Source organism: Cylas formicarius, unplaced genomic scaffold (assembly GCF_029955315.1).
Source record: "Cylas formicarius isolate icCylForm1 unplaced genomic scaffold, icCylForm1.1 PGA_scaffold_9__14_contigs__length_23061073, whole genome shotgun sequence".
In the NCBI taxonomy this organism is placed as follows: Eukaryota; Metazoa; Arthropoda; class Insecta; order Coleoptera; family Brentidae; genus Cylas; species Cylas formicarius.
The window spans coordinates 5,167,510-5,193,015 of record NW_026844365.1 but is presented as its reverse complement, the minus strand read 5'-3'; the positions used below and the strand labels follow the sequence as shown (position 1 = coordinate 5,193,015).

The window sequence follows — 25,506 nt, the reverse complement described above, 5'->3', positions numbered from 1 at the left end:
GTTGACGGTGATCTCTGGCAATCGCGCGCTAGGTTTGAAAAGAATTCCATCCGCATTTCCAGACTCTTTAACCGAGCTTGGATTCTGCGCCGATTGTCAGATTAAAACTTCCTATGTTTAAACGTCTTCCGTATCAAAGAATACTTGCCAAGCAATAGAAAACTCCCGATACTCACGGAAATTAAAAAGTTAGTTCATAAGGAATATTTTACAAGTTTTATCAATAAAACTTGTGCAGGCGTTTCTTCTTCCACTTCAGTTGGATGAACTATTTTTGTCCCTATTTTTGTATATTTGGACAGACAATAGTTTGAAACGGGAGGAAACGGAACGTAAAACGGCGAGTAAAACATGAGATAAAAAAAGGAGTTTCAAAACAAAATTGAAGATTTAAAATGAAGAGTAGTTTGTTGGATATCGCGCTACAAATTACGTTCTTATGATTTATCTCAAAAAGAAAACAAGAATGAAGTATTGCTATCATAACAGCGCACTTCCTGTATACATTTTTATCTTTTTAAAGCTTGGCTATTTCGCTTTTGTTTTGAAATATATGTATATAAGTATAATGGATCCCGACGTTCGATACTTCGGACTTTTTGAGTCACGAAGATACATTAATTCAATTGACAACCTAAACAATATACACTGCGTCCAAGACAAGCATGTTTATTATGGGGATATTTGTATTAAATAGCATTTTTTATTGTGAATACAACGATGTACGACACAATATGGCTCCCTCGTTCGCCGGATCTCACTCCTTTCGATTTTTTTAAATCGGGATATTATAATTTAGACGAAAATCAACGCAAAATGTGGAGGTGTGAGGTGGAGGTGGAGCTGGGGGATCCGCGCACCCTGTATGATGTTAAAACCAAATTATGTAAATTATCTTTTACGGTTTTTTACTTACTTACTTAGTAGTAGTCACTGATCTTCCGCATCTCCTGATTAACGAATTTAGCCGATCGAGTTAATAGAATTTTTTTTTCTGAAAGCCAAAATAAAAAAAAAATCCAAAATTTTTGAAAAAATACTTGATCATATTTGATTGCACTCAGTTGAAGCTTAAAGCTGCAAATTTGAGACACCTATTGCATTTATTATATACAGAATATCCAAAGCTCCCTGTACAATATGTGGAAATGTTAAATGGAGAAATTATAGTAGTTTATGTAGATATTTAAAAGAAACTGACCACTGATACATCGTCTTCTAGTTATGATCAATTTTCATCAAATGATTAACCTGACTTTTTAGTTTTTTTGCAAATTGCCGACACACCCTGTACATTTTTTTAAAATCATCGAGACAAAAAATTTAGGTTTGGTGATTCGTGACTTTTTTCGAAAGTTATGGCCGTTTGATGTCTGATCTACACAGAAACCGAGAAAGGAGAATAGGAAAAAAGTTTTTTTTTCGACGCTGACTTTTCTACCAGCACCAAACGTTTCCAAGATATGAGTTTCGTTGCCAAGCGCGTATGCTTTCGAAAAATTGGATTTCATCAAGTTTGAGGCAACTTTTTTCACCACTCGGTATAATATTGAAGTAAAACTTTTTTCTGCTAGTTAACTTTAAGTTGTCATCTAAGCAGTAAATTTAATTATTCACATATTATAGGGTGTAGATGATTTTTGAATTACGATCTTAAATTAATCACCTTTATTTAGTCAGTGGTACTTAAATATATAAAAACATAGCGTGCTCCGTGTGAAAAAATATAACTTTAAGATGTAGTTTTTTGGATCCCCCACATAACACTGTGAAAAAAGCTTTTTCCCAATTCACTTTGTTCTGGGAACAAATGTGGTGGACCACCCTGTAGCAAATTTGGCAATGTATTAAAAAATATCAGTAGTTGGTTAGTGAAAAATTATCATTTATTTATCTTTATTTGCTGTAACAACATTCTATATAATTTTTAATTTTCATATTTGAGACACCTTGTATAGCACCTGTGAAGCGATCTCGTAGTCTGGGTCCCACACTTGCGCACTTCGTGGACCTTCTATCAACTTACTTACTGAAACGGTTATTATTTTTTAATTGTTATTCGTCACTACACTAAAAGCGAAAACAGATAGATAAGATCATTATTATAAAACACACTTTCTGAATATTTTTATATTTTGTTAAGACGAGTGGACGGGTTTGAATCAGACTACGCCTATCGTTCTTAACTAAATTTAACAATAATATTCTTTTGTTTCCTATATATTTTTTTGTAAAAGAGTTTCCAAAAAATAAAAAGTAAAGCATTGCATGTGAAAGACATATAATTTAGAAAAATAATAAAAATAGATATTGTCAAACAGCTGCATTTTCTACCAACATTATAAAAATAATTTATTAATAATTTTTTCACAAAAACTACCACAGGCAATGGTAATATTTCTGCAACTAATTTACCTATTCGTGCATACCTTGTTTAAAAATATTTTATTTAGACAATTTAACTCAAATAAAAACACAAAAAAATAAGCAAGACACCTGTTGACTTTTCGCAGTTACAAAGAATCAGCTAGAACAAACTAAATTATAAAGAAAAGACCATGGATAGCACGGACTAGAAAAATGTTTAAATCCTTAAGTGTCATATGCCTGGATTGTTTCTTAGGACATTACAAGACGCAATTGTAGGCCAATTCTTTTAATGTCCTTCGCCTAGTTTAATTATTCGTTTAATTTTTAATTAATCTAAAAAATTAAACTATCTGAGCAGTGTCATATAAAGGAATAAAAAGAAAAAACGCTTTTATCTCCTGTAAATGTAATTTTTTTAGTAGGATAAGTTTTTCCTTAAATTTAGTAAAAGATATGGTCTAATTCAATGCCCTCAAATTTTGTTAAAAAAATATGCAGTAACACTTGCATAATATCTTATTCTTCCATTTATTTTCATTATTAAGAAAAAATATAATTATTTTTTCGTAATACTTGCTTTCATGAACGGTTTTAACATTGACTTTCAATTGTTTGCAAGATTGCCCACCGTTATCGTTTAAAAAATGTAAAACGGCATACAGATATTGGCTTACGTACAAATATAACTTTCAAGTTGACAATAAAAATGGCAGACCGAAAAAATGTTTTACCGAGAATTCTAAAAAAATTAAAAGTGAAGATTTATCTGTGGAAGGAAAGTTGCAGACGTAGTAAAGATAGTGGCAATTTGGTCAAAAGAATTTTTGGCTTTGATGATTAATCTTAAATTAAGGAAACAACATAACATTACTATGCGAAGAGGTGTGAAATATTATGTTATGCTACCCCAGTGATGCCAAAAAAGGCCAAAATCTCGAAAACTACACTGCAAGAAGATTAGTAGAAGCTCAAAAAGAGATTTTCAAACAGATTTTTTCAGAAATTAATGAAATTAATTTAATATACATTCCACATGTAGATTCTACTGGTTATTTTAGACCTATTAAGTTTTTCTTGTAAAAAGAAGTTAGTGTTTCCCAACATTACGAAGAAATGTATGGGCAAATAGATGATCTTTTACCACCAGAAGTTACGATTAATGAAATCCGCCAGATAATTTTAAATATTTTAGCTGAAACTACACCTGACCAGCACCGTTGTGACATTTTAGGTAAAGGCATGAATAATTTGCAATTGTTTTAACAACACAGTGCAACGAAGAGTATTACAATGAATAATTTATACACATATCAGACATACCACCTTCATAAAGTGATCATGCCCCAGCATAGCAGAAAATATTGTGCTCCCCATCCGACGACTGCCCGAAGATGGTCAGGGATCTCGGTAAAAATATTGGAAAAATCTCAGAAAACAGAAAGAAAACACAAACCGAGATATTACTAATATTCTGCTAGTATCATCAGATTCTGTTGTCAGCTCTTGCAGAAAATTACCTTGCCCAATTAAGGCCCCCCAGAGAGCAAAGGTATGATGATAATAGTGACAAAAAAAGTGCCACCCAAAATTTTGTTTCAATGATTGGACTTAAACTGAATATTATTTGGTAAAAAAACCTGGTACCTTTTGTACGAAGTTTCCGAAAACTTACGAAAATGAAGCCACTCCTGAGCCGCCGATGACGTTGAACGAAGTATTAGCGTTGTTGGCCTCAGTAGTCAGACCTAACCGGTTGGTTTGGCGAAAAACACTTGGTTGTTGCTGAATGGTAGACCTCGTCGAACCAAAAGGTACCGCAGTGTAATTCATTTGACCAAATGCGGGGATACTTGGCTGGGGATTGCCGAATAGTTGAATTGGTTGGTTTCGGTTGTGCACGTCGGGCTGTGAGAACCCGAAAGTGTTCCTTCCAAACCCAAAATATTGTGACGAACAACGGGGCGGTTCTATTGTTCGCATGGTTGAGGCACTAAAAATAAGGTATCACTTATACGAGACATTCTGGTGTTTTCGTTATTATCTTTCACGACGTTTCAACTTTTCAACTCGTCTTCAGGTAAATACTTTACGACTTTACGCTTACAATCATGGTACATAATTCTCCCATGTTCATGGAGAATATCGGCGCTTTGAGAAGTCTCTCTTTGACCACCTCGATCAAACATTATGATTTTCGCATCCCAATCTTTTTCCTGAAACTACCTAAAACTATAATCAGAAGATCGAGGAGATTCTAAAGAAGATTAACTGCGATACCAGATCCAAGAGCTACCATAAAAAGTATAATGTATGGGACCCTAAAGAAACATTAAGAATAACGTACCCGAGAAGATTAAGAGAATACTGACTCCTTATCTAATGGAATACCAAAATACCTAGCTGGATTTATTCTGCATATTCTAAAACGTGAGTGAAGAACTTAATAACCGCTTGGGAGGATATCATCAAGCGGGAGGGAGATCTGACCCTACTTAAATGGAAGACTGTTTCCAAAAGATTCTGCATACGACAAAGAGATCAATTCTTAAAACCTAAAAAACGTCAAGCCGAATTCCTGGCTACGTGGAAGATAAATTCATGATCACAAAACATAGCATAGGTTGAACCCTGGTTGATACGCTACGTATCAACCGCTACGTATGTAGTTCAGACTACATTGAGATGAATGTATAAATGCTGTAGATAGAATTCTGGATAGACACAGAAACGGAACAAACTGCAGCAAAAACTACCTTCAACACTGAAAGGTGAACATTACAACACCGCCTTTAGTTTAAACATTCTCTATAGAGGCCCCTCACAAAGACCAAACTCGAGCAGAGGACGTGAAATATTTTGGAATATATCGCAGGTGAAGATTAAGGAGCACCACCACCACCGTGGTGAAGTGTTTTTACAAGCCCTCTTTCGATATTAAGAAGGTTTAGAAAGCATTGTTCGAAGAACAAGGTGTTTCTGGTATTCACCTGAGCCGAATAATAAAGACTTCAACTTTTATCGTTATCTATGACCTCTACACAAACACCTTAAATTAAGGCTACGACTTAAAATAGTCACTAAAAATTTTGGTATGTACAAAATAATAGTATAGAAAAAAAATAACAAAATAATAAAAGCTACAAGGACGATTTCATTGGAAAAAAATTTGCCCTTTTGGTTGCTCGTTCAACACTTGCCTACGGCGTTGCCAAATTGCTATAATTTAAAAAAACAGGACTATTTTTAAAAAATACTGATCTTCTACCTATATACCAAAAATACAACCAGCTAGGAACAATAAGCAAATTGAACACCACACAGGTCCGGCGTTCCTCAGGGCTCGATTCTTGGCCCCTTGCTGTTTGTAATTAAAATTAATTAAAATGATTTGAATCTGTATTATTATTTATTCGACATTCGCTTAAAAACTGCGTTATTAATTTATCAAGAAATTGTAATTCCAACCGCGACCTGCATTTGTTACAAATTGTTTTATTTGAGGGGAAGCTGAAAATTGCTCATTTTGGAAATAGTATTTGACATTTCACAATTTTTCCCTGTGCCTAAGCACTCATTTACCTACTAATTAGTCATAGTCATCGCTATTTTTGCATGCATGTTTGTCATTAACAGACCAATTTATTCACTTGCATTGTAATAGTAGTAACAGTAGGATTACAATATTTCAAAACAAATTTATCAGCATTTTGTTTTGTGAATGTCTGCTCCTTGCATTCGCTCCATAGATCACTATTTTCACCATCATCACCATCACGATTTATGTTCTTTTTTCGAAGCCGTCGTCTTGTCTCTTCCTAAATATATATAAATATAGGGCAAAGTTACTTCGGACCAATAAAAAGGTAATTAACAACCGATTAATTAAATGTAATGTAATTGTTGTCGAAGAAAGTTCGACAGTGACCATATTGTAATAATATCTTCAATTGTAATCATGGTATTAACTATTGAACTTGAGAATGAAGTTGAATTGCCAATGGCCAGCATATGGGCCGGATCTCAACCCTATTGACCAATTTTTGAATGAACTTATAAAAGCCATACAACTTTATCCAGTGCAAATTTTTGCAGGACTTAGTCATTCGACGATGGAACAGTATAAGTTTATTCGATTAAATTCTGAAAAAAAAAACTGCCTAAAACCAACTGGTACACTCACCTCGCGAGTCTAAAGTTGAATGCTGGACATTTCGGTTTATCAGTGTAGGTTTCGTTCTCGTGTGCTGTTGACATTGGTCTGGTTTTGGTTGGGGCGAAATTGAAGGTCGGTAGACTCGGTACTCTAATTGGTTCCTTGACTTGGATCGATGGACGATTTAAAGGTGGCGGAATACCGAAATGCCTTGGCCTTGACGGTATTATAACTGGCATTGGTGGATGAAATGTTGGCGCTGAAATTGAAAGACACTATTTTGACGTTAACGTGTGGGCAGAAAACGCGTCGTACAATACCATTCCTAAGTTTTTGACAAAAAAAATGCAACAAATACCAACCAACAGTCACTGAATTCACCTGATTTGGCGCATCTCGACTTCTTTCTGTTCAATCGAGTCAAGAGACCTCGGAATTGCGAAAAGAGAACGTAGGTTGAAACGATAGTTGCTCTAGAAGGAATGGCCGAAAGTTGACGAGTTTGTCGAGAAACCCATGGGTCGCGGCCCCCCAGAGGGGTCCCGAGAAAAATTTTCAGGGTCATCAAATTTAAAAAAAAATTATATGGCAATAATTTTAATGACTCTAACCCGACTTTCAGTGAGTTTACTGGAATATTCAACTATTCAGTAACTAAAAAATTAACTTAAACTGACTGTTCAGAATTACAATTTGTTTTCTGAAATTTAACTGACCGTTCTGAACTACAATCGACGCTTTCTGAAGTTAAACTCACGATTCTGAATTGCAATTTACATTTTCTGAAACTACAATTCTGAATTATAATGGACGCATTCTGTGCAAAGTGCACATATTATTGTAATTATTATTGAATAAAACTGAAAAAGATTTTTAATTAGTAATTTTTAATCAACCTATTAGGAACATATTCTATTATTTAGGTAAATAATAGGATAATAAAGATTATAACTAGCTTAATAATTTATGTCTAAGTAATCAATCAAAAAATTGTATTGAAACAGTAATTAATCCCAACAAAATATTTTATTCTATGCTGCATCATTTTCACTGTGAGCCACTGTAGATATTAAAATTATAATAAAGGAAAACTAAACTAATATTTTGTTGGAAGCGCTACCAGTGTAGTTAACGCCCAGAAAATGACAAGAAGAAACCCAAATAAAAATCAATCTAGTGGCACTATTTCTACTTCAAAAAACATTGAACAAACTATGTTATCTAATCAAAAATTGAGAAAATATCAAGAAGAGTTCATTAAATACGGCATCACATTTTGCGTTGTTAATGGGGAAAAATGTCCGTTGTGTGTTAATTACTCGAAAAATTAGCAAATGAAAGTTTGAAACCTGCTAAATTAAAAAGACATTTGGAAACGGAACATAAAGAATTTGCAAATAAATCTGAATTTTTTTTAAAAAGACGACCTGAAAGTATGAAAAATCAAACTGTATTTTTGAAAACATATAAAACAATTTCTGAAAAGGCTGTACGGGCATCCTTAGAAGTTTCATATTTAATAGGAAAAGAATAGAAACCACATTCCATTAGAGAATCCCTCATTCTTCCTTCAGCAATTAAAGTGACATCAATTATGCATGGAGAAAAATATGGTAACGATTTAAAAACCATATCAATATCAAGAGACACTGTTTCTTGGCGAATTTCAGCCATATCGCGTAATATACATTTCTGTTAAATCGAACACAAAACTCTCCTGTATAAGTATTTTTGATTTGAGAAACGAAGTTTATAATGTTTTGGTAGAAAAGAAACATATATTGGCACATTGCTGGGTGAGAGTACAAACATTTTAACGCTGACCAGTAAAATCGAAGCCTTTAAGAATAAGCTGATACTTTGGCAATAAGAATTAAACAAAAACAACAAAGACGTGCTTTTCAGAATTTGCTAATGAAAATAATATAGATTCATCATTCATCATCATTTCCCATCATTTGATAAAATTGGGAGAAAATTTTACGAAAAGATTCGAAAAATTTCGAGATAAAGAATTAGGTCGGATCCGTGATCCATTTTCGCTTGATATTATTAATTCCAATATCCCTTTAAATGAAAAAGGACAGTTAATTGATATTTCAAGTGACGACACTCTGCGTATTCAATTTAGGTCTCTGACTTGCCAAAAATTTTGGTTAACATCTGAAAACAAATATGCCGATTTGAAAAAAAAAGACAATCAATATTTTAATTCAATTCGCATCCACCTACTCATGTGAATCCGGATTTTCAAAATTAGTTGCCATTAAAACAAAATATCGATCTCGATTCAATCCAGAGGATGATTTACCGATTGCAGTTTCCCACACAGTTCCGAACATGGAAGCGATCATGAGCGCAAACCTCACTCTGAATTCTTATGAGTAAATGTTTAAATGTATTTTTCTACTCCCGTCTGTAAAATAGCTAATTACCCACCGATCTAGCGAGCGAGAAGCGTCACTTTACCACGTCAGTTTCGTTTGCCACGGATCCGAGCCACTTCGGACATTTCCGGGATTTTACCGCACGGATTTGGGAGCAATCGGATGTTTCCGGAGATATTTCCCACGCTTTGAATTTTGACGTTTGCCAGTTCTGACGGCCATGTCAGTGAATCTATTCGTGTTGTTTTGCGAAAATGTAACCAAAAACGTAGAAAAAGTATAGTATGCAACACGTTCGGTAAACATTTTAAGTCACTCGTTTATTAAAAACTCGCTCCGCTAGTGTCAAATAAACTCGTGAGTCAAATGCCGTTTACCGCACTTGTTGCATAATATATTATTTCTTTACTAAATCAATATTTCTACTCATATGCATAAATAAAACCATTGTTTGACAAAATTATGTGTTGTGTAAAAACCGCCAAAAAGAAATAGTTTCATTTTAACCACGTTGATGATTTAAAAAAACCCTCTACTGTCTACTCAGGGGTTGCGACAAACTGTTTCAACAAAATGGGGGTCGCAAATGAAGATATGTTGCGCACCACTGCCATAGGGGACCGAACAGGTTCGCAAAACAAAACCCAAGTCGCTGATAACCAACTGATCAATATGAGGGATAAACATCAACGTCGGTATGTGGTGGAGTCGTTTTTAGAGAAATTGAAATCAAGTCGTACCTCGAAAAATTCAAGAGTGGTAACGTGACCTTACAGACCTGTTTCAGTTTTCTGTAATTATTAGTTTTTTTACCAATTCTTAGATTAGAAAGTCCTAGAAACCAATTCCAACATCTCACCTGGTCTCGCGAATAGAATTCCCCCAGCAGCGGGTGGTGGTGGTGCCCTTGCAGTAGTTGGGGGTTCTGTCACTTCCGGGTTTACGCCAGAAATAGGCGAGGAGTCAGTCGCTGTCTCGGACATCTCTTGCGACGGAAGCCGCCCAAATGAAAAACCCGAAGGTGGCGTTTTAGCACCAGGCTTGAGTGACTCGCAACAGACGCACCTCTTTGCCGTCGACTCGTTGCGTAGAGTGCACGCCTTAATTCACAAATTTGAATTTGTATCATTCCATGGTATTCGACAAACTCAAACAATTCCTGCACAGAGTGAGTTAACGATAAAGTTCACCATCCCATTGGTTTCAAAAGTTAACTGTAAAAATTGTTAAGATGCACAACTTAAAAATTATTTTAGGGTATACACGGTGGTTCAAAAAGCGTGACGAATAAATATACACTTTTTTAATTTTTTAATTCTGTTTTGAATTCCTTTTCTTTCTTTAATTTATAAAAAAAAAACTAGTTTTCAGACTTGCAAAAAAAATGCGATAGTGCCATTATTTTTGAATTAGATACAAGATACAAGGTTATCAGGCTATTTATCTATAGACTATAAACTTTCCTTTTTTTTACCTTTTCGAAAATGTATAATAGTATGTACTTTTTTTCAGAAACAAGTAAATAGATGACAAAATTGTCAAATGTCAAAAAAATGTAAAATATTCGCAGCGATTTTTGGCCAGTCGATGCTACTTGTTATCTGGTTAATCGTCACAATAGTGAGACTCAGAATGTTTTAAAGGGATTGAGGAGTCATGTTTTATTTGGAAGCAATTTTATAAGATTTTTGACAGCACGTAGATACCTAGAAATCCTTGAGGAAGTTATTCCAGTACTGCTGCAAATATTCCATTGGGACAATGTAATGTTGTTTACCCACACCAAAATTATGCATTTAAGTCATAACTCTAGACCATTAAGGGCATTTCTTAATAGTAACTTAGTAGACTTGTTAGATGGCTTCGGCAAACATTTTTCATTTTTAGTTTATTTATGGGGATACAAAATGAAGTATATAAAACACCATTGCGAATGAGACCATTCAAAGCACTATAAAAATGTGCCGATTTCGCATTAAAGAAAATGATCGCCAATTTGAAAACTACCTTCAAAAATGTGTTTCATTCTTTTTTTTTTAGATAATGTAGCTTTATTGTGTTTTGTTATATCATTACTTTATGCTACAACTTCTTGTTATTACAAAACTTCAAAACGAATTTAATTCAAGTGTTTATTATTGTTATTCATCACCTTTTATTAAAGTAAGTAAAGGGGAAATAAAAACCGCAACTTTATATCTATAAAAGTAACGGAGATTCCCGCAGCAAAAGTATCCAAAATGGGACGCCCTGTATTCAATAACAACATTAAGAATCTTTCGAGAAATAACTTTTGATTTTAAAAATATAAAAATATAATAGAAATATAACGAAATAATTAATATACAGAAAAGTACCTTTAGGGAGAGTCCCCTTTATTTAAAAAGTAAATAGTTTTATCCATTTTGAACCATTTTGTTGAGATTTTATTTTTTTATGGTGTTTATAGTAAATATTAATATTAATTATCATGAAATACTGTTTAGACTTTTTGATATATTAAAATTGTTTTAAGTGTTTATTTTATCCCTTTTTAACAACTTTGTTAATTTAAATAGTGTTAAACATTTTTTATAAATTTGAATAAATGGTAATTTAAATATTGAGAATTTTACATGAAATAATAAACTTCTACGTTAAAAAATACATTCTGCGTTCTAAGATCTTATTTAAGTTATAATTTATGGGAAATGTCAAATAACAAGCACTTAATAATTAAGTGCGGCACTTTTACGTTTTCTGGGCCACTGTGCGCCATTTTAAATTTTATCTAAATTGCGACGATAAGCACAGCTTTGGTTCTTTTGCAATGTCACAACTCGCCTTGCTACCTAGTCAATGTCATTCCTTGACTAAATCATTCCTCATAGAAGTAGTGACTTGCTTACCTCACATTCCCATTCTTCGTCAGACTTCTCGACACCATCTCCAAATGACGATGATTTCGCGCCGTCCGCATCCGGTCTGACCACGGCGCAAGCCACACATTTATCAACCTATACAGAAATTACAGAACAACACCGTTTTCCTCTATACATAAATATATAAATGTATAAAATAAAACTACTTTATAAGAAAAAAAACATTTGAAAATATATGCCGGTGGCGCTGCAATTCAGTTAATGAAAAATTCTTCTTCTTCTTTCTCAGACAAATAAATTATTATAAGGTAGATCAGGTTCACTTTTTAATTCAAATATCTATGGTGCTAGCATAGCAAAAACTAGTCAAAGGGCTTATGTCTTTCGGATTATTTTTGTTTAAATATAGATATGTTGTAGTCCTTGACGTTCTGAACAAGTACGTCCAATTTTCGAGATATCGATGTTCAAGTTTGAGCAATTAAATAAAAACCTTACTTTTTTGAGAAAATGTGTATGGGAAAATTTTTCGTAGTCTATAGCTGTTTGCTCAACCAACCAAAACAAAGTCAAAAATAAAGGGAACGGCAAATAAATAAAGAGTAACTAAATCCTGAGAAGGGACTAAACCAAGTAAACCTAACCAAAACTAATCAACTGTTTTATAAGTAAGTAAAGTAAATAAGTGAAACGATTCTTTACCCAAATAACCTTGGCTGGTGGCCTTGAAAATTATCCAATAAAAATATCAATCGATAAAATTGGAAGTTGAACTTTTGTTTAATATCTAGAACTATTTTGGGAAAAAAAATATTTATAAAAAAGTAAATGATTATAGAGTGGTTGACGTTGAGTGTCCTATTAAAATGTCTATGGTGCTAACTATAATTAAAGCCCTCCTTCAATCCCGACGAAAAATTCCAAAGGAAAATAATTTGTCGATCTGTCAATTAACCTAACTTTTTGTGAATAAAGCCATCGTGACACTTTAAATCACACTATTTCAGTTCCTCACTTTCAAAATAGAATCTGCTTTAATGATTTTAAATTAATTAAGAAACCACTTTTTGGGGAGCTGTGATTTGATCGGTAGCAACAGAACTAATGCGAAAATTCCATGAGTTACCTGATCTTCGTTCTTAATCAAACAAATCTGACATTCCCATGTGCCTGGAGGCGGTGTGAATTGGCTTCCAGACCCACTTGACGTAGCTTTGGGGATGCTTTCCGGTTTGGGTGACTCACACGCTAGGCATTTGGAAAGGTGGTTATTGTTCCTAATCATGCAGGTAGGACATTCCCATGTGTCAGGCGCAGGTCTGAACTTCTCGCCGAACGATAGTTGTGCAGGAATTGGAGAAACTTTGAAGTAAACAAGGTAAACTTTATTGAAAAAATAAAAAACAGGGGATATCTCGTTTATCTTAGATAGATAGATAGAAAGATGCGGGTTTTACAACAGTGTGCTCAACCAGTGGAGGTTATAACGGAAGATATTGTTGCGATTGTGTAAGAGGTGGTATTGAGTGATCAACGTTTAAAGATCAAGGAAATCTCAGAAATTACTAAACTTTCTGATACAAGTGTTCGTCGAATCCTGCATAATCATTTGGGGATGCATAAGGTTAGTGCAAGCTGGGTTCCTAAAAACGTTAGGACAACGCCGTGTCGAGTGTGCGCGGTCTTTTTTGGAACTCTGTGGGTCGGAACCGAAGCCTGCGATAGAAACTATTGTGACGGGAGATGAAACTATGGTTCTCTATTATGACCCTCTATCGAAGAAAGAATCAATGCAGTGGCGTCGTAAAGGTGAAGCACCTCCAACAAAATTTGGAGTCTGCCAGTCAACAAAAAAGATGATGGCCACGATCTTTTGGGATTGTGAAGGAATTCTTTTGATAGATTTTAAAGAAACTAATACACTGCCAAATGTTAAGCAACATTATTACATAAATTGCGAGACTGCATACGTGTAAAACGTCGAGGAAAGTGACCAGAGGCATGCGTCTTTTGCACGATAATGCGCCTGTCCATACTGCTGGTGTTCCACAAGCTGCCATTTTAGAGTATGGGTTCCAACAGATAGATCATCCTCCATATAGTCCAGATATCGCCTCCAGCGACTATTATTTGTTTGGATATTTGAAAAAGGACTTACGTGGACGGCGGTTTAACGACGAAGTTGAGTTAAAAGAGGCTTTTTTATATATAAACAGTTCTCGGATAATTCTCAGCTTCATTATTTTGCAACAATAAACAAAACGAAGGAATAATACAAAATCGAATGAACATAAAAGTTGAAAATGAGAATATTCCTATCGCTGACGAGAAAAAAAACATAGGAGTAATTTTCGATAATCACATGTAAACAAAAAAAATGCAATAGCCTTTCTTTCTTTTTTCATCTGTTTTTTTTTGTCTTTCATCTAGTGTTTTTTATGTTAATTGTCGTTAACTGAGCAAAATATAATACTCGCACTTTTTTCCATTTTCTATTATTATTACTAATTTTTCAGAAGTTGTCGGCATCCATAAGCTTAGATACTCATAATTACGTACCTTATTATCTTTTGTTCATTCATAAACCGTGCAAAAAGGAGAAACTAACTTCAATATCTCACCTGGCCTCCCGAATAAAACTCCCCCCGAAGCAGGTGGTGGTGGTGCCCTCACACCAGTTGGAGGAAAAATTTCGCTATTTTTTCCCTCAGCTGAGTCAGTGGAAAGTTTTGTCACGTCACGGTTTCCTCCAAAAACCAGCGAACCAGGTGGGTTTCCAGCAGGTGGTTGCAGGCCGAACGTGAACGTCGGAGGAGTGTCTGTCACGACCGGCTTCACTCCGAAAACAGCCGGCGAAGTAATTGCAGTATCAGACGACTGCTGAGACGGCAGCAAACCGAATGTGAAATTCAAAGGTGGCGGTTGGTCAACACCAAAGCTGAAGCTCGACGTTCGAGTGCCAGACTTCAGTGACTCGCAACAGTCACACCTTTCTGCAGTCGACTCGTTGCGTAGAGTGCACACCTTAATGATTACTGATTAATGACCAGAAAGACATCAACCCATATAGAAACCAAACTAGGCAACGATATGTCCAACAGTATACAGTGTGAAGATATTTTTGGAACACGTGGAGATGGGAGTTAAAAGACATTAAAGACATTTAACATTTAACGCAAAGCCCATAGAAAGAGTATATCTGGCATCTGGCTGCTGGCTATGAAATATCAGGCAGTGGACAGCGGTACACGATCGCAACCTCCATTAGTGGATACGCATCGGAAGAAGAAAATAAAAGTCAAAATATAACACTGGACGAAAGGACAACAACAAGAAATTTAGACATGACTGGGGAATACAAATATTTTGGCTTTGAAGAATAACATAGTTTAATAATAATGATGACATTAAAATCATTATATATATATATATATATATATATATATATATATATATATATATATATATATATATATATATATATATATATATATATATATATATATATATATATATATATATATATATATATATATATATATATATATATGTATATATGTATATATATGGAGACTGTAAATTGAAAACAAAATCCAAAGCAAATTACTCGATACAAAGAGTGTGAAAATACCAAAGCGCTAGCCTTAAGGAAGAAACTAAAAGCTGCAGGGCAAGATCCAGCCCTGATAGATACTGCTAGCAGACGATCCTTAAGCAAAATGTCGACAGCAGATGCAGAATGTGTAACGCATCGGAGGAACATATAAGCCACACAATTGCTGGGTGTTCAGGCATAATTTGCGTATATCAAGACATTGGGATTCGGGTGTCAAAACAGTACTCACACTGACAACTGTAAGTACCATCTTTGTCAACAGACCAGTCCTGCTTCCTACTTGATGTCATTTCTGATTATTGAAATGTACTAGTAAGAGAAACTAAAAAAAAAGATCAGAAGATCGCACTACCAGGCACCAAACATATCTAAAAAATAAGAGAGAAACTAGATGCATAATAATAGTAACGCAACAATTTGCTTTTGGAGTTCAATGTATTCTACAAATTCAAACAATTCGTTTTAATTGTAACTATTCTTGGGAAATGAAAAAATTTTACTTTTTCTCGGATTTTTATCTTAGTTATTTAAAAAAAATTATTGTACCGTCTTCTGCTTCTCTATGAAGTCTGTTTGTTTTTACAAAAGACAAAGGAAACAAATTTGTGAGTTTGAATTTTTCCCCATTTTTTTTTAAACTTCGACATGCTATTGTAATACTATTTACACATCTTCTGGACTAAACCTAGGTCTGTTGCTGACCTATTTTTCAAAAAAGGTTAATTTGGATCCTTTTTAATTTGATGTTTTTAATGCCAATTCATGATCGTAATCACTTAATTTTCACATATCTATTTCTAAAATATTAGCATATTAGCACAATGGTGCACAATGGGGTTGTTTTTTATCCAAAAGTAAGCTTTGTCCAGTTATACTTTATCTAGTTCTACCTCGAGTAATAACTTTGCTATGTACAGCAAATGCTACAACTAATAGCTACAAAAAAAACCAAAACTGTGGAATCAGAAGAATACCAACCACAGCAAATTAGGCATTTGGAGAACCAGCTGTCAACTGTAGTAACATCGATCAGTTGCTCAGAACTGGTGCTCGTAAATCAGTGAAACCAAGAAGTTGCAGTTTTCCATATGCAAAGTACAGTAGCAGGGCTGACGAAAACATGTTATGATTGTTAAGATTGGTAACGTGATCATAAGGACTTTCTCGACGACTCCAGAAATCTTCTATTTGAAGTCGAAGATTCTGAGGAGACCCTAGAAAGGTGGGCCTGCTAACTGATCTGCAGCAAGAGTAGGAAGGTAGGTTTCGCCGGAAGGCTTGTATCGAAATTACTTGTCAATTTTGGTTAATATGTACAAGCCCCCAAAGTGTAAGCCATAGCCAAAAACATCACTTTTGATTAAAGCAAGGAATTGGTTGAACTGTGCTACGAGTGATGAGCTTCAATGTCTGGCGCAGTAGCATTAGCATTCGATAATTTGATACAATTTTTTAAAAATCTGTTTCAGGAACTTTCGAACTAATACCTCATATAAAAAGAAGAATAAAACGTATTGCTGAAAATCAACAAAAAATTGGAATTACCTATTGACAATTCTTTTCGTTGGTAGTTACCTCTTTTGATCTCATTATGTTTGATTTGATTTGTGTTTAATTTTATGATCGGAAGACCATTTTTATCTCATCCCGATTTCGAAAAAATTGGGAGACGAGAGAAGAAACCTCCGTTTTTAAAGCTAGTAGATTAAGAGAGCAGTATCTATTCTTGTCTTCTAAAGACAATGTTTTTGTCTTGCTTGCTTGCTTACCTCGCAGACCCATTCGTCGTCCGACTTCTTTAAACCATCATTAAATGGCAATGATTTCACCGCATCCGCATCCGGTCTGATCGCTGCGCAAGACGCACATTTATCAACCTATACAGAAAAGACGAAATAAGAGAAAAACGTCTTTTTTTATCCCTGAACTGTTCCGAATAAAATTAGGGAGTAAGAGAGGAGAGGAATGAGTGTAAAAATATCGAGTTTAATATTGACATTTTGATAAAAAAAACATTTATGAACAAATAAATGATTACAAAGTCACGTTGAGTATCCTTTAAAAATGGTATGGTACTATCATAGAGAGTTAACCAAATATATGTGATCAAAGCAGTATATATCCTATGGTATAGTATATATTATATTAAAGACCTACTTCAATATCGTTGACAAAAAAACGCAAAAGAAAATAATTTTTCTTATTTGTGGTTAGAAAATTAATGTCAAATAACCTAACTTTTTTTAGTTATACTATTTCAGTTCATCACTTTTATATTAATTACGAAACTACTTGCTGAGGATCTGTGATTTGATCGGTGGCAATAGAACTAATCTGAAAATTCAAGGAGTTACCTGATCTTTGTTCCTAATCAAACAAATGTGACATTCCCACGTGTCATGTGACACCGACGACCCAGCTTTGGCGATGCTTTCCGGTTTGGGTGACTCACAAGCGAGGCACTTGGACTGGCGGTTATTGTTTCTAATCATGCAGGTAGGACATTCCCATGTGTCAGCAGCAGGTCTGAACTTCTCGCCGAACGATAGTTGCGGAGGTATTGGGGAATCTTCGAAATTAAACAGGACGTTTCAGCAAATATTGGATTGTACCCCTGTATCTCTCCTACTTGATAACTTATTGATCAAAAATTATAGGACTATCCTTAGTTTTTTTTAAATAAAGCATCGCGTATATTATTTTTGATCTCTCGTAAGGATTAAGGATATAGAGAGATACCTAATTCAGTTTCAATATGGTACATAAAATGTGTTCCGAAAACCAATAATTAAAGATTCTAATAATATACATAATTAGATGATTGTTATTATTATTTAGAGTAAGAAATATATGAGTGGAAATCTCAACATATTTGAGTTGAGTTCTTAAACATGTTTCGAAAATAATAATATAACATATACAAAATAACTAATCTTTCTAATTCTTTTCTAATCTAATATTTTGCTTCTAAGGGGCAAAAAAAAGAAAAAATATTTTTGGATATGGTATTCTTTTTCAAAATTACATTATTTTGCTTTTTGTAATGCACGCCTCTAACTCTAGATAATTTTATCATTAAAGCTAATTACTTAGCCAATTGAAAAGATAATAAAACAGCTTTACGTAATGAAATTATTGTTCCCCAAGACAAGAATTGCGAAGTTTAACACGTAAACCCCATTTTGGAATAGAAAAAAACAAACACACGTTTACATTTCAAAATGTTGTCAACTAAACGAAAAACCTGAGACCTTGAAAATATTCTTATTTTGTTTTTTTCTAATTTAATAAAAAAAAGTACCTCCCGATTAAATATAGTTACTGAAACTGGATTAAAGTGAAAGGGACAAAAACAAAAATTGCTCTTGGAGTTATAAATTTTTATATTGACAGTTTTTCTCAAATCGGAATACCAAATATGCTTTTGCTTAGGAATCTCAGAAATTATTTCATATAAATATAAACAAATAGAAAATAATCAAAATTTATATATATGAATGACGCAATGAAAAATGGCAATGGGATCATCATCAAGCTGCAATATATAAATCAACAATTAATGAAAAATGACACAAATGCTGAAGCGACTTTGATTTGATTAGTCAAGATCTCAGTAGATAAGGAAGTTCATTTCTAATTAACAATGTTGCCAGTTGTCTCACCTTTGTATTTGGTGTATATATATGGATGGCAGAATGCAGGTATTAACAGTCACTATTTTTATTCTTCTACCTTGTTGTCACTGTCTTTTTAACTCACTTATCCACGCACCACTGATTTTCTATTTTAGAGCAGAGAGCACAATTAAATTTAATTACATTTTTTTCATCTATTTCTGAATTGTAAACAATTAAAAATAACTTTAAGCAATATTTGTGGAATTTTCAATTCAATCAGTATTATCAATAGAGACGTTTCTAAATGAAAATCACTTATTTGATGTCATATTACATATTTAATTACTACTCTTAGAAGCTTTAATTCCTACGTATTTGAATTTTTTTTAACAAATTAATCACAAATTATCCACAAATTTGTGTCAGATTCTTATTATCAGTCTAAAGTAAAGTTGATAAGTCCACTTTGAATGTAAAAATAATATTTGTGTATATTATTCTGGCATTCCCTTGTAAATTTCATCAAAATATTATCAATAGAGACGTTTCTAAATGAATATCAGTTATTTGATGTCATATTACACATTTAATTGTTGCTCTTAGAAGTTTTAATCCCTACGTGCTTGTATTTTTAAAACATTTCTCATCATTTAGAATTCAAATACTTACTGACCTGCGCTATTGAATGTTCCCATGGAGCTATCCATAAAGTCAAAACTTGACTCTCACTGGCCTAAAAACAAGTATTCCTAACAATATTAGAATTGACGAATTGATACGGACCGCGGTGGTGTTATCGGTTATGACTGAGATAAGTGTCAATTTATAAATATGTGTAACAATAATACTTGCCTATCTGATTTCTGCGAAATTATCAAATTTTATTAAACAATATTATCTACGTTTAGAATGTTCGATCTGTTGCTCTTTCTCAAAAACGAAAACACACTTTTTTCTTTATTTAAAACTAAATTTAAGGAAATTTATTCAGAAGCTTTTGTCTCCTTCACTTTTTTCTTAATACTAACCCAATGCCTGGGATATAAATACTGATGCATCCAATGTACGGAGGATATTAAAAGAACAACATCCACACCAAGCTCATTGCCCAAGAGATTTCGATCCGACGATGATTTTTTCTTTATTTTTTGTCAAAAAAATCTCTTTTCGGACGAAGCTCGAGAGATGCAATGATAATATCCACACATCCGGTTGTTATTGTTATATCAATTCCTGACTTTCTCAATACTACATATATATTGAAGTTTTGCGATGAGAAGTCCGCGAATTAATCTAGGTTTCCAACGCAACATTGATTGATTAAAAAGACGCAGGGGATGAAATGGACCAGTCCAATTTTGGGAGGATCTTGTTGAACAAAGAATATAATTCGGCTACCAGAGACCAAGACAGAGAGAAAGATAAATATTGATACCCAACTAGTGAGCTCCGGAATGAACCAATTTTCTGACATTAGGAGGCGGGAAGTTTGGAACGGGAAGAGTTGTACAGAAAAGTAATAAGATTGCTTCCTAATGAATATCGTTTTATTTAAAAAAATATACAAAACATAAGTTGTTTATTGTAATAATAATAATGCAGTTAAGCTGGATTTTTTCCTTACTCTTGGAAGCTACACACAAATACCTATGATAAGTTAAAGTACCCATATAATACGTACTGCACACACAAGCTAAAATAGCAAAAAATATTTCGAAAAATACGAGACCTTTAGGCATTTTATTGAACAATACAATAACCCCACCTTTGTTTTGAAGTTTTGGTTCATTTTCCCCAAACAAACACAAACGAAACAAGATCGCTTTCGAAAAATCGTCGGTGGGCGTGGCAAGTTCGGAACAAGTAGCGCTTTTAATTTTAAAAAGAAGAAACTTCGCTTATTCTCGTCCTAGGACGCATTGTTTTTCTATCGTGCTCCTGCGGACCACTATGCAACTTTCGAAAAATCAATGTCATTTTGTTGTGAATGCACCCTGTATAAAGTGTCCTTCGCATCTCGTCGAACTTCAAAATTACGGCAAACTTCGGTAAATATTAAAAATTTTTATCTCGTGCCCCCTGTATTATAAACTCTCTCTCTCTAGACAGAGTTTACGATTCTGTTCATATCAGATTATCGAACTTTTAAAAGTTTTTCATTTATCGCCAATAATTCACCCACAAAAGCGGAAATTTCTGGGATCTATTAGAATTTTTTGCCCACAAACGACGTACCCTGTATATAATTGCAATAATGTTCGCAACAGTGAATATAGCCCTATATCTCCCTAGTTTCCTGGTATACGAATTTTTCAAGTGAAGTAAATAGTTTTCAAGAGACTACTTGTTTTATGAAACCATGCAGTATGTGGTAAATAAATAAATAAATAAATAACGTCATCGCGTCTAGACTGAGGGCGAGAAATGGTGATTTTTATATGAATTTTTTCAAATATCTCGAACAGCGTATGGGATAGACGAAAACCCTTAATACGGTTTGAACGGATTAGCTATTTTTTGTACGAATTTTGCTCTAGGGTAAATAATTTCTCTAAAAGAACAAATTTTCAGGGTCTTTTACATTTTTGTCCATAACCAAAACAATTTTTAGCGCCGGGTCTCCGACGTATTACGGTTGTAAAATTTTCCCGATCGGATGAATGATTTTGGAGAAAAAGATGTTTTTCTGGATACCAAAATAACAAAAAAAAATGAAAATAAAAACAAAAAACTTCGCTTTATTTTATGGCTCCCAGTTTAAAGAGTCCAGACTTCTACTTCTCTCCCAAGTCTGCAGTCGGTAGCTGCAAATTTGGGGCACTTATTATGTTTTTTAATATGCGAATACCCTGTACAATACTTAAAAACCTTAAATACAAAAGTTTTAGCTGTCTATTTGGTATATCGTCATCATACATCAAAAATACAGATTTTAAATTATTTATATTATTTTTCAGTTTTTTTGAATTTGCAGCGCACTCTGTATGTTTTTGAAAAACGGTCAAGAATAAATGTTTATTCTTATAAACGGTTTTTGAAAAATTGTCTTTTTTGTACACCCTTGCACACGGGATTTTTATTTTTATTTTTTTAAATACTTCCAACCCCCCCATTTTCAACACGTTCCGTCAAGGGGCAAAGCTGCACACATGTGCCAAATATGAAGTCGATTACTGTAAATTTCAGACACTTATCGTGGTTCATAACAATGTTCAAAAAACAGTCGAAAATCGCGGAGTCAGATCGAGGTCATTTCTTACAAGCTTCGGTATCTCGTGGATTGTTAAAAAGGAGGAAAATTTCAATTTTGTAGCTTCAGCAGTTCGAAAGTTATTCAGGAAAGACCAAAAGACGGGAACGGAAAACGGACAGTATATTTTTTTAAAATCGATTGGAAACATTCTTTAAACAAAACTGGTGTGATCTTAGATAAGCGAAAACCCAGACTATAGAGAAGAAAGGTATGTGTTAGCTAACCATCCCAAAGCAAAGCCCAAAAAAAATAATTACACCAATTAGAGCTTGGCAAACTTACGAGATTTAATACCGTCCATCGTGAACAAATTTCGCAGCCAGTATCGTATTCCTCAAAAGTATCTGAAAATTAATTCCATGAACAAAAGCACGAATATTGGAGTCATATCCTACAGGTTTACTTTGCTACCTGCAATGAGAGTTTTATATGCTGGAGAATCCGTAGAGGAACTTTTTTGTGTGTATTGTTCGTATTTTGATGACGGCCAGCAGCAAGCGAGGTTAAAGATTAGTGCGTCGAAAATAAAAAGCAGAGATAAAATACTAGCGAATTGGTAGCGCCAATCATAGTTTAGTGAAATTAGGATTAAATTTAGAATGAAATAAATGTTTGGTTTTTTTTTTTTTTCTCGAAATAAATGTTTGGTTTTCTTTATATCTCTCGCTTAGAAAAAAAATTATACTCCAAGGCATAGCAATAGAGTAAATAGTTTCATTTGCAAAGCAATGTGCCGCGGTTACGTATGGGTTAAGTGTCGAACGTCCTTGTCTTCCACTTGCAACTCGGGTAAACTGGAATCACCGACAATGCGCGAACGGAAAGCCGCCTACTATACATGTTTAGAGACCAAGTCGCCATGCCTGAAAGACTACTATGCGCGTCAACAAGCCAAAAAAATTAGTTAGTTATATGAGATATTGCCTACTTCTGAAATTCGGTGCAATGTGAAATATAACGTTGCAGAACGTCATGGAGTATTTTCGTCTTCCTTTTCTTCTTCTTAAGACTGAATCCTGTATTTTCGCAATCTTGCATACATCTTATTTTTATTTAATTTTAACTTATAATAAAGAAGAATAAAAGATGATCTTTTTATTCAAATCAAAGATATTTCTTCTCTTAAGGCTACTCTGAATTTTATTATTTATTATATATTTAGGCTGGATTTCCCTTAAATTCAATAAGTCGAGTTGTTATTATTATTATATTATTCGTGTTTAATAGTATATTATGCAACAAGTGTGGTAAACGGCATTTGACTCATGAGTTTATTTGACACGAGCGGAGCGCGGCGGAGTGAGTCACTCGTTTATTAAACACTCGCTTCGCTCGTGTCAAATAAACCCGTGAGTCAAATGCCGTTTACCGCACTTGTTGCATAATATATTATTTTGGTATTTGGTAAAATTTTTGAAAATGGGACTGAGGTGACTTTTACTGATGCATAAAGACACGGTGTTGTCAAAACAATTGTCATGTCAAAATATATTTAATTCCTATTTAATTTTTAAAATTTTTGAAGTTTTCCATAAATTAGTAAATATACCTTGTAGGATTCAATTAATAGAGAGCAATATCATATCTGATCGGATCCCGTAGCAAAGGATTTTATATTCATCAAGTGTTCTTTAACCACACCCTCTGAAGCGGTATAAAGAAAGAAGATACCAGCAACGCCGTTTTTAGATTATTGTTATAAAAGTTATTAAGTTCTTTCTCAGTGAAAATATTTTTTTGTAAAATACCATTGATCTAGCGTGCGGGAAGCGTCACCTTACCACGTCAGTTTTGTTTCCCACGGATCCGAACCACTTCGGACATTTCCGGGATTTTACCGCACGGGTTTGGGAACAATCGGAAAAAGTATAGTATGCAACACATTCGGTAAGCTTTTTAAGTCACTCGTTCATTAAACACTCGCTCCGCTCGTGTCAAATAAACCCGTGAGTCAAATGCCGTTTACCGCACTTGTTGCATAATATACTATTTTGGTATTTGGTAAAATTTTTGAAAATTGGACTGAGGTGACTTTTACTAATGCATAAAGACACGGTGTTGTCAAAACAATTGTCATGTCAAAATATATTTAATTCTTATTTAATTTTTAAAATTTTTGAAATTTTCCATAAATTAGTAAATATACTTTGTAGGATTCAATTAATAGAGAGCAATATCATATCTGATCGGATCCCGTAGCAAAGGATTTTATATTCATCAAGTGTTCTTTAACCACACCCTCTGAAGCGGTATAAAGAAAGAAGATACCAGTAACGCCGTTTTTTAGATTATTGTTATAAAAGTTATTAAGTTCTTTCTCGGTGAAAATATTTTTTCTACTCTGGTCTGTAAAATACCATTGATCTAGCGTGCGGGAAGCGTCACCTTACCACGTCAGTTTCGTTTCCCACGGATCCGAACCACTTCGGACATTTCTGGGATTTTACCGCACGGGTTTGGGAACAATCGGAAAAAGTATAGTATGCAACACATTCGGTAAGCTTTTTAAGTCACTCGTTCATTAAACACTCGCTCCGCTCGTGTCAAATAAACCAGTGAGTCAAATGCCATTTACCGCACTTGTTGCATAATATACTATTTTGGTATTTGGTAAAATTTTTGAAAATTGGACTGAGGTGACTTTTACTAATGCATAAAGACACGGTGTTGTCAAAACAATTGTCATTCAAAATATATTTAATTCTTATTTAATTTTTAAAATTTTTGAAATTTTCCATAAATTAGTAAATATGCTTTGTAGAATTCAATTAATAGAGAGCAATATCATATCTGATCGGATCCCGTAGCAAAGGATTTTATATTCATCAAGTGTTCTTTAACCACACCCTCTGAAGCGGTATAAAGAAAGAAGATACCAGTAACGCCGTTTTTTAGATTATTGTTATAAAAGTTATTAAGCTCTTTCTCAGTGAAAATATTTTTTCTACTCTGGTCTGTAAAATACCTTTGATCTAGCGTGCGGGAAGCGTCACCTTACCACGTCAGTTTCGTTTCCCACGGATCCGAACCACTTCGGACATTTCCGGGATTTTACCGCACGGGTTTGGGAACAATCGGAAAAAGTATAGTATGCAACACATTCGGTAAGCTTTTTAAGTCACTCGTTCATTAAACTCCCGCTCCGCTCGTGTCAAATAAACTAGGGAGTCAAATGCCGTTTATCGCATAGTATACTATTATTCACGTTTAAATAAATGTTTACTTATTTCATTGGGATTGTTCAAATTA

At 34.0% G+C, this 25,506-nt stretch overlaps 1 protein-coding gene across 1 annotated transcript; it reads right to left on the bottom strand.

Moving 5' to 3' along the window:
• Positions 1-1,848: 1,848 nt before the first annotated feature.
• Positions 1,849-22,563, bottom strand: LOC132707173 (nuclear pore complex protein Nup153-like). Its single transcript, XM_060678900.1, has 11 exons — positions 22,540-22,563; positions 19,674-19,737; positions 17,742-17,956; positions 17,157-17,264; positions 14,393-14,795; positions 12,898-13,133; positions 11,799-11,906; positions 9,770-10,010; positions 6,551-6,782; positions 4,043-4,360; positions 1,849-2,029 (listed from the first exon to the last, which is right to left on the bottom strand). The coding sequence occupies exons 3-11, from the start codon at positions 17,877-17,879 to the stop codon at positions 2,023-2,025; spliced, it is 1,791 nt and encodes a 596-aa protein (XP_060534883.1). The 5' UTR covers positions 17,880-17,956; positions 19,674-19,737; positions 22,540-22,563; the 3' UTR covers positions 1,849-2,022.
• Between the last annotated feature and the right edge of the window lie 2,943 nt (positions 22,564-25,506).

Coding starts and splice junctions, on each gene's coding strand:
- LOC132707173 (XM_060678900.1), bottom strand. CDS start 17,879: ATGATTAGAAACAATAACCGCCAGTCCAAGTGCCTCGCTTGTGAGTCA. Junction 10,011..11,798: donor ACGAAGAATGGGAATGTGAG/GTAAGCAAGTCA, acceptor TTGTGAATTAAG/GCGTGCACTCTACGCAACGA. Junction 6,783..9,769: donor AATTCTATTCGCGAGACCAG/GTGAGATGTTGG, acceptor TTTCAATTTCAG/CGCCAACATTTCATCCACCA.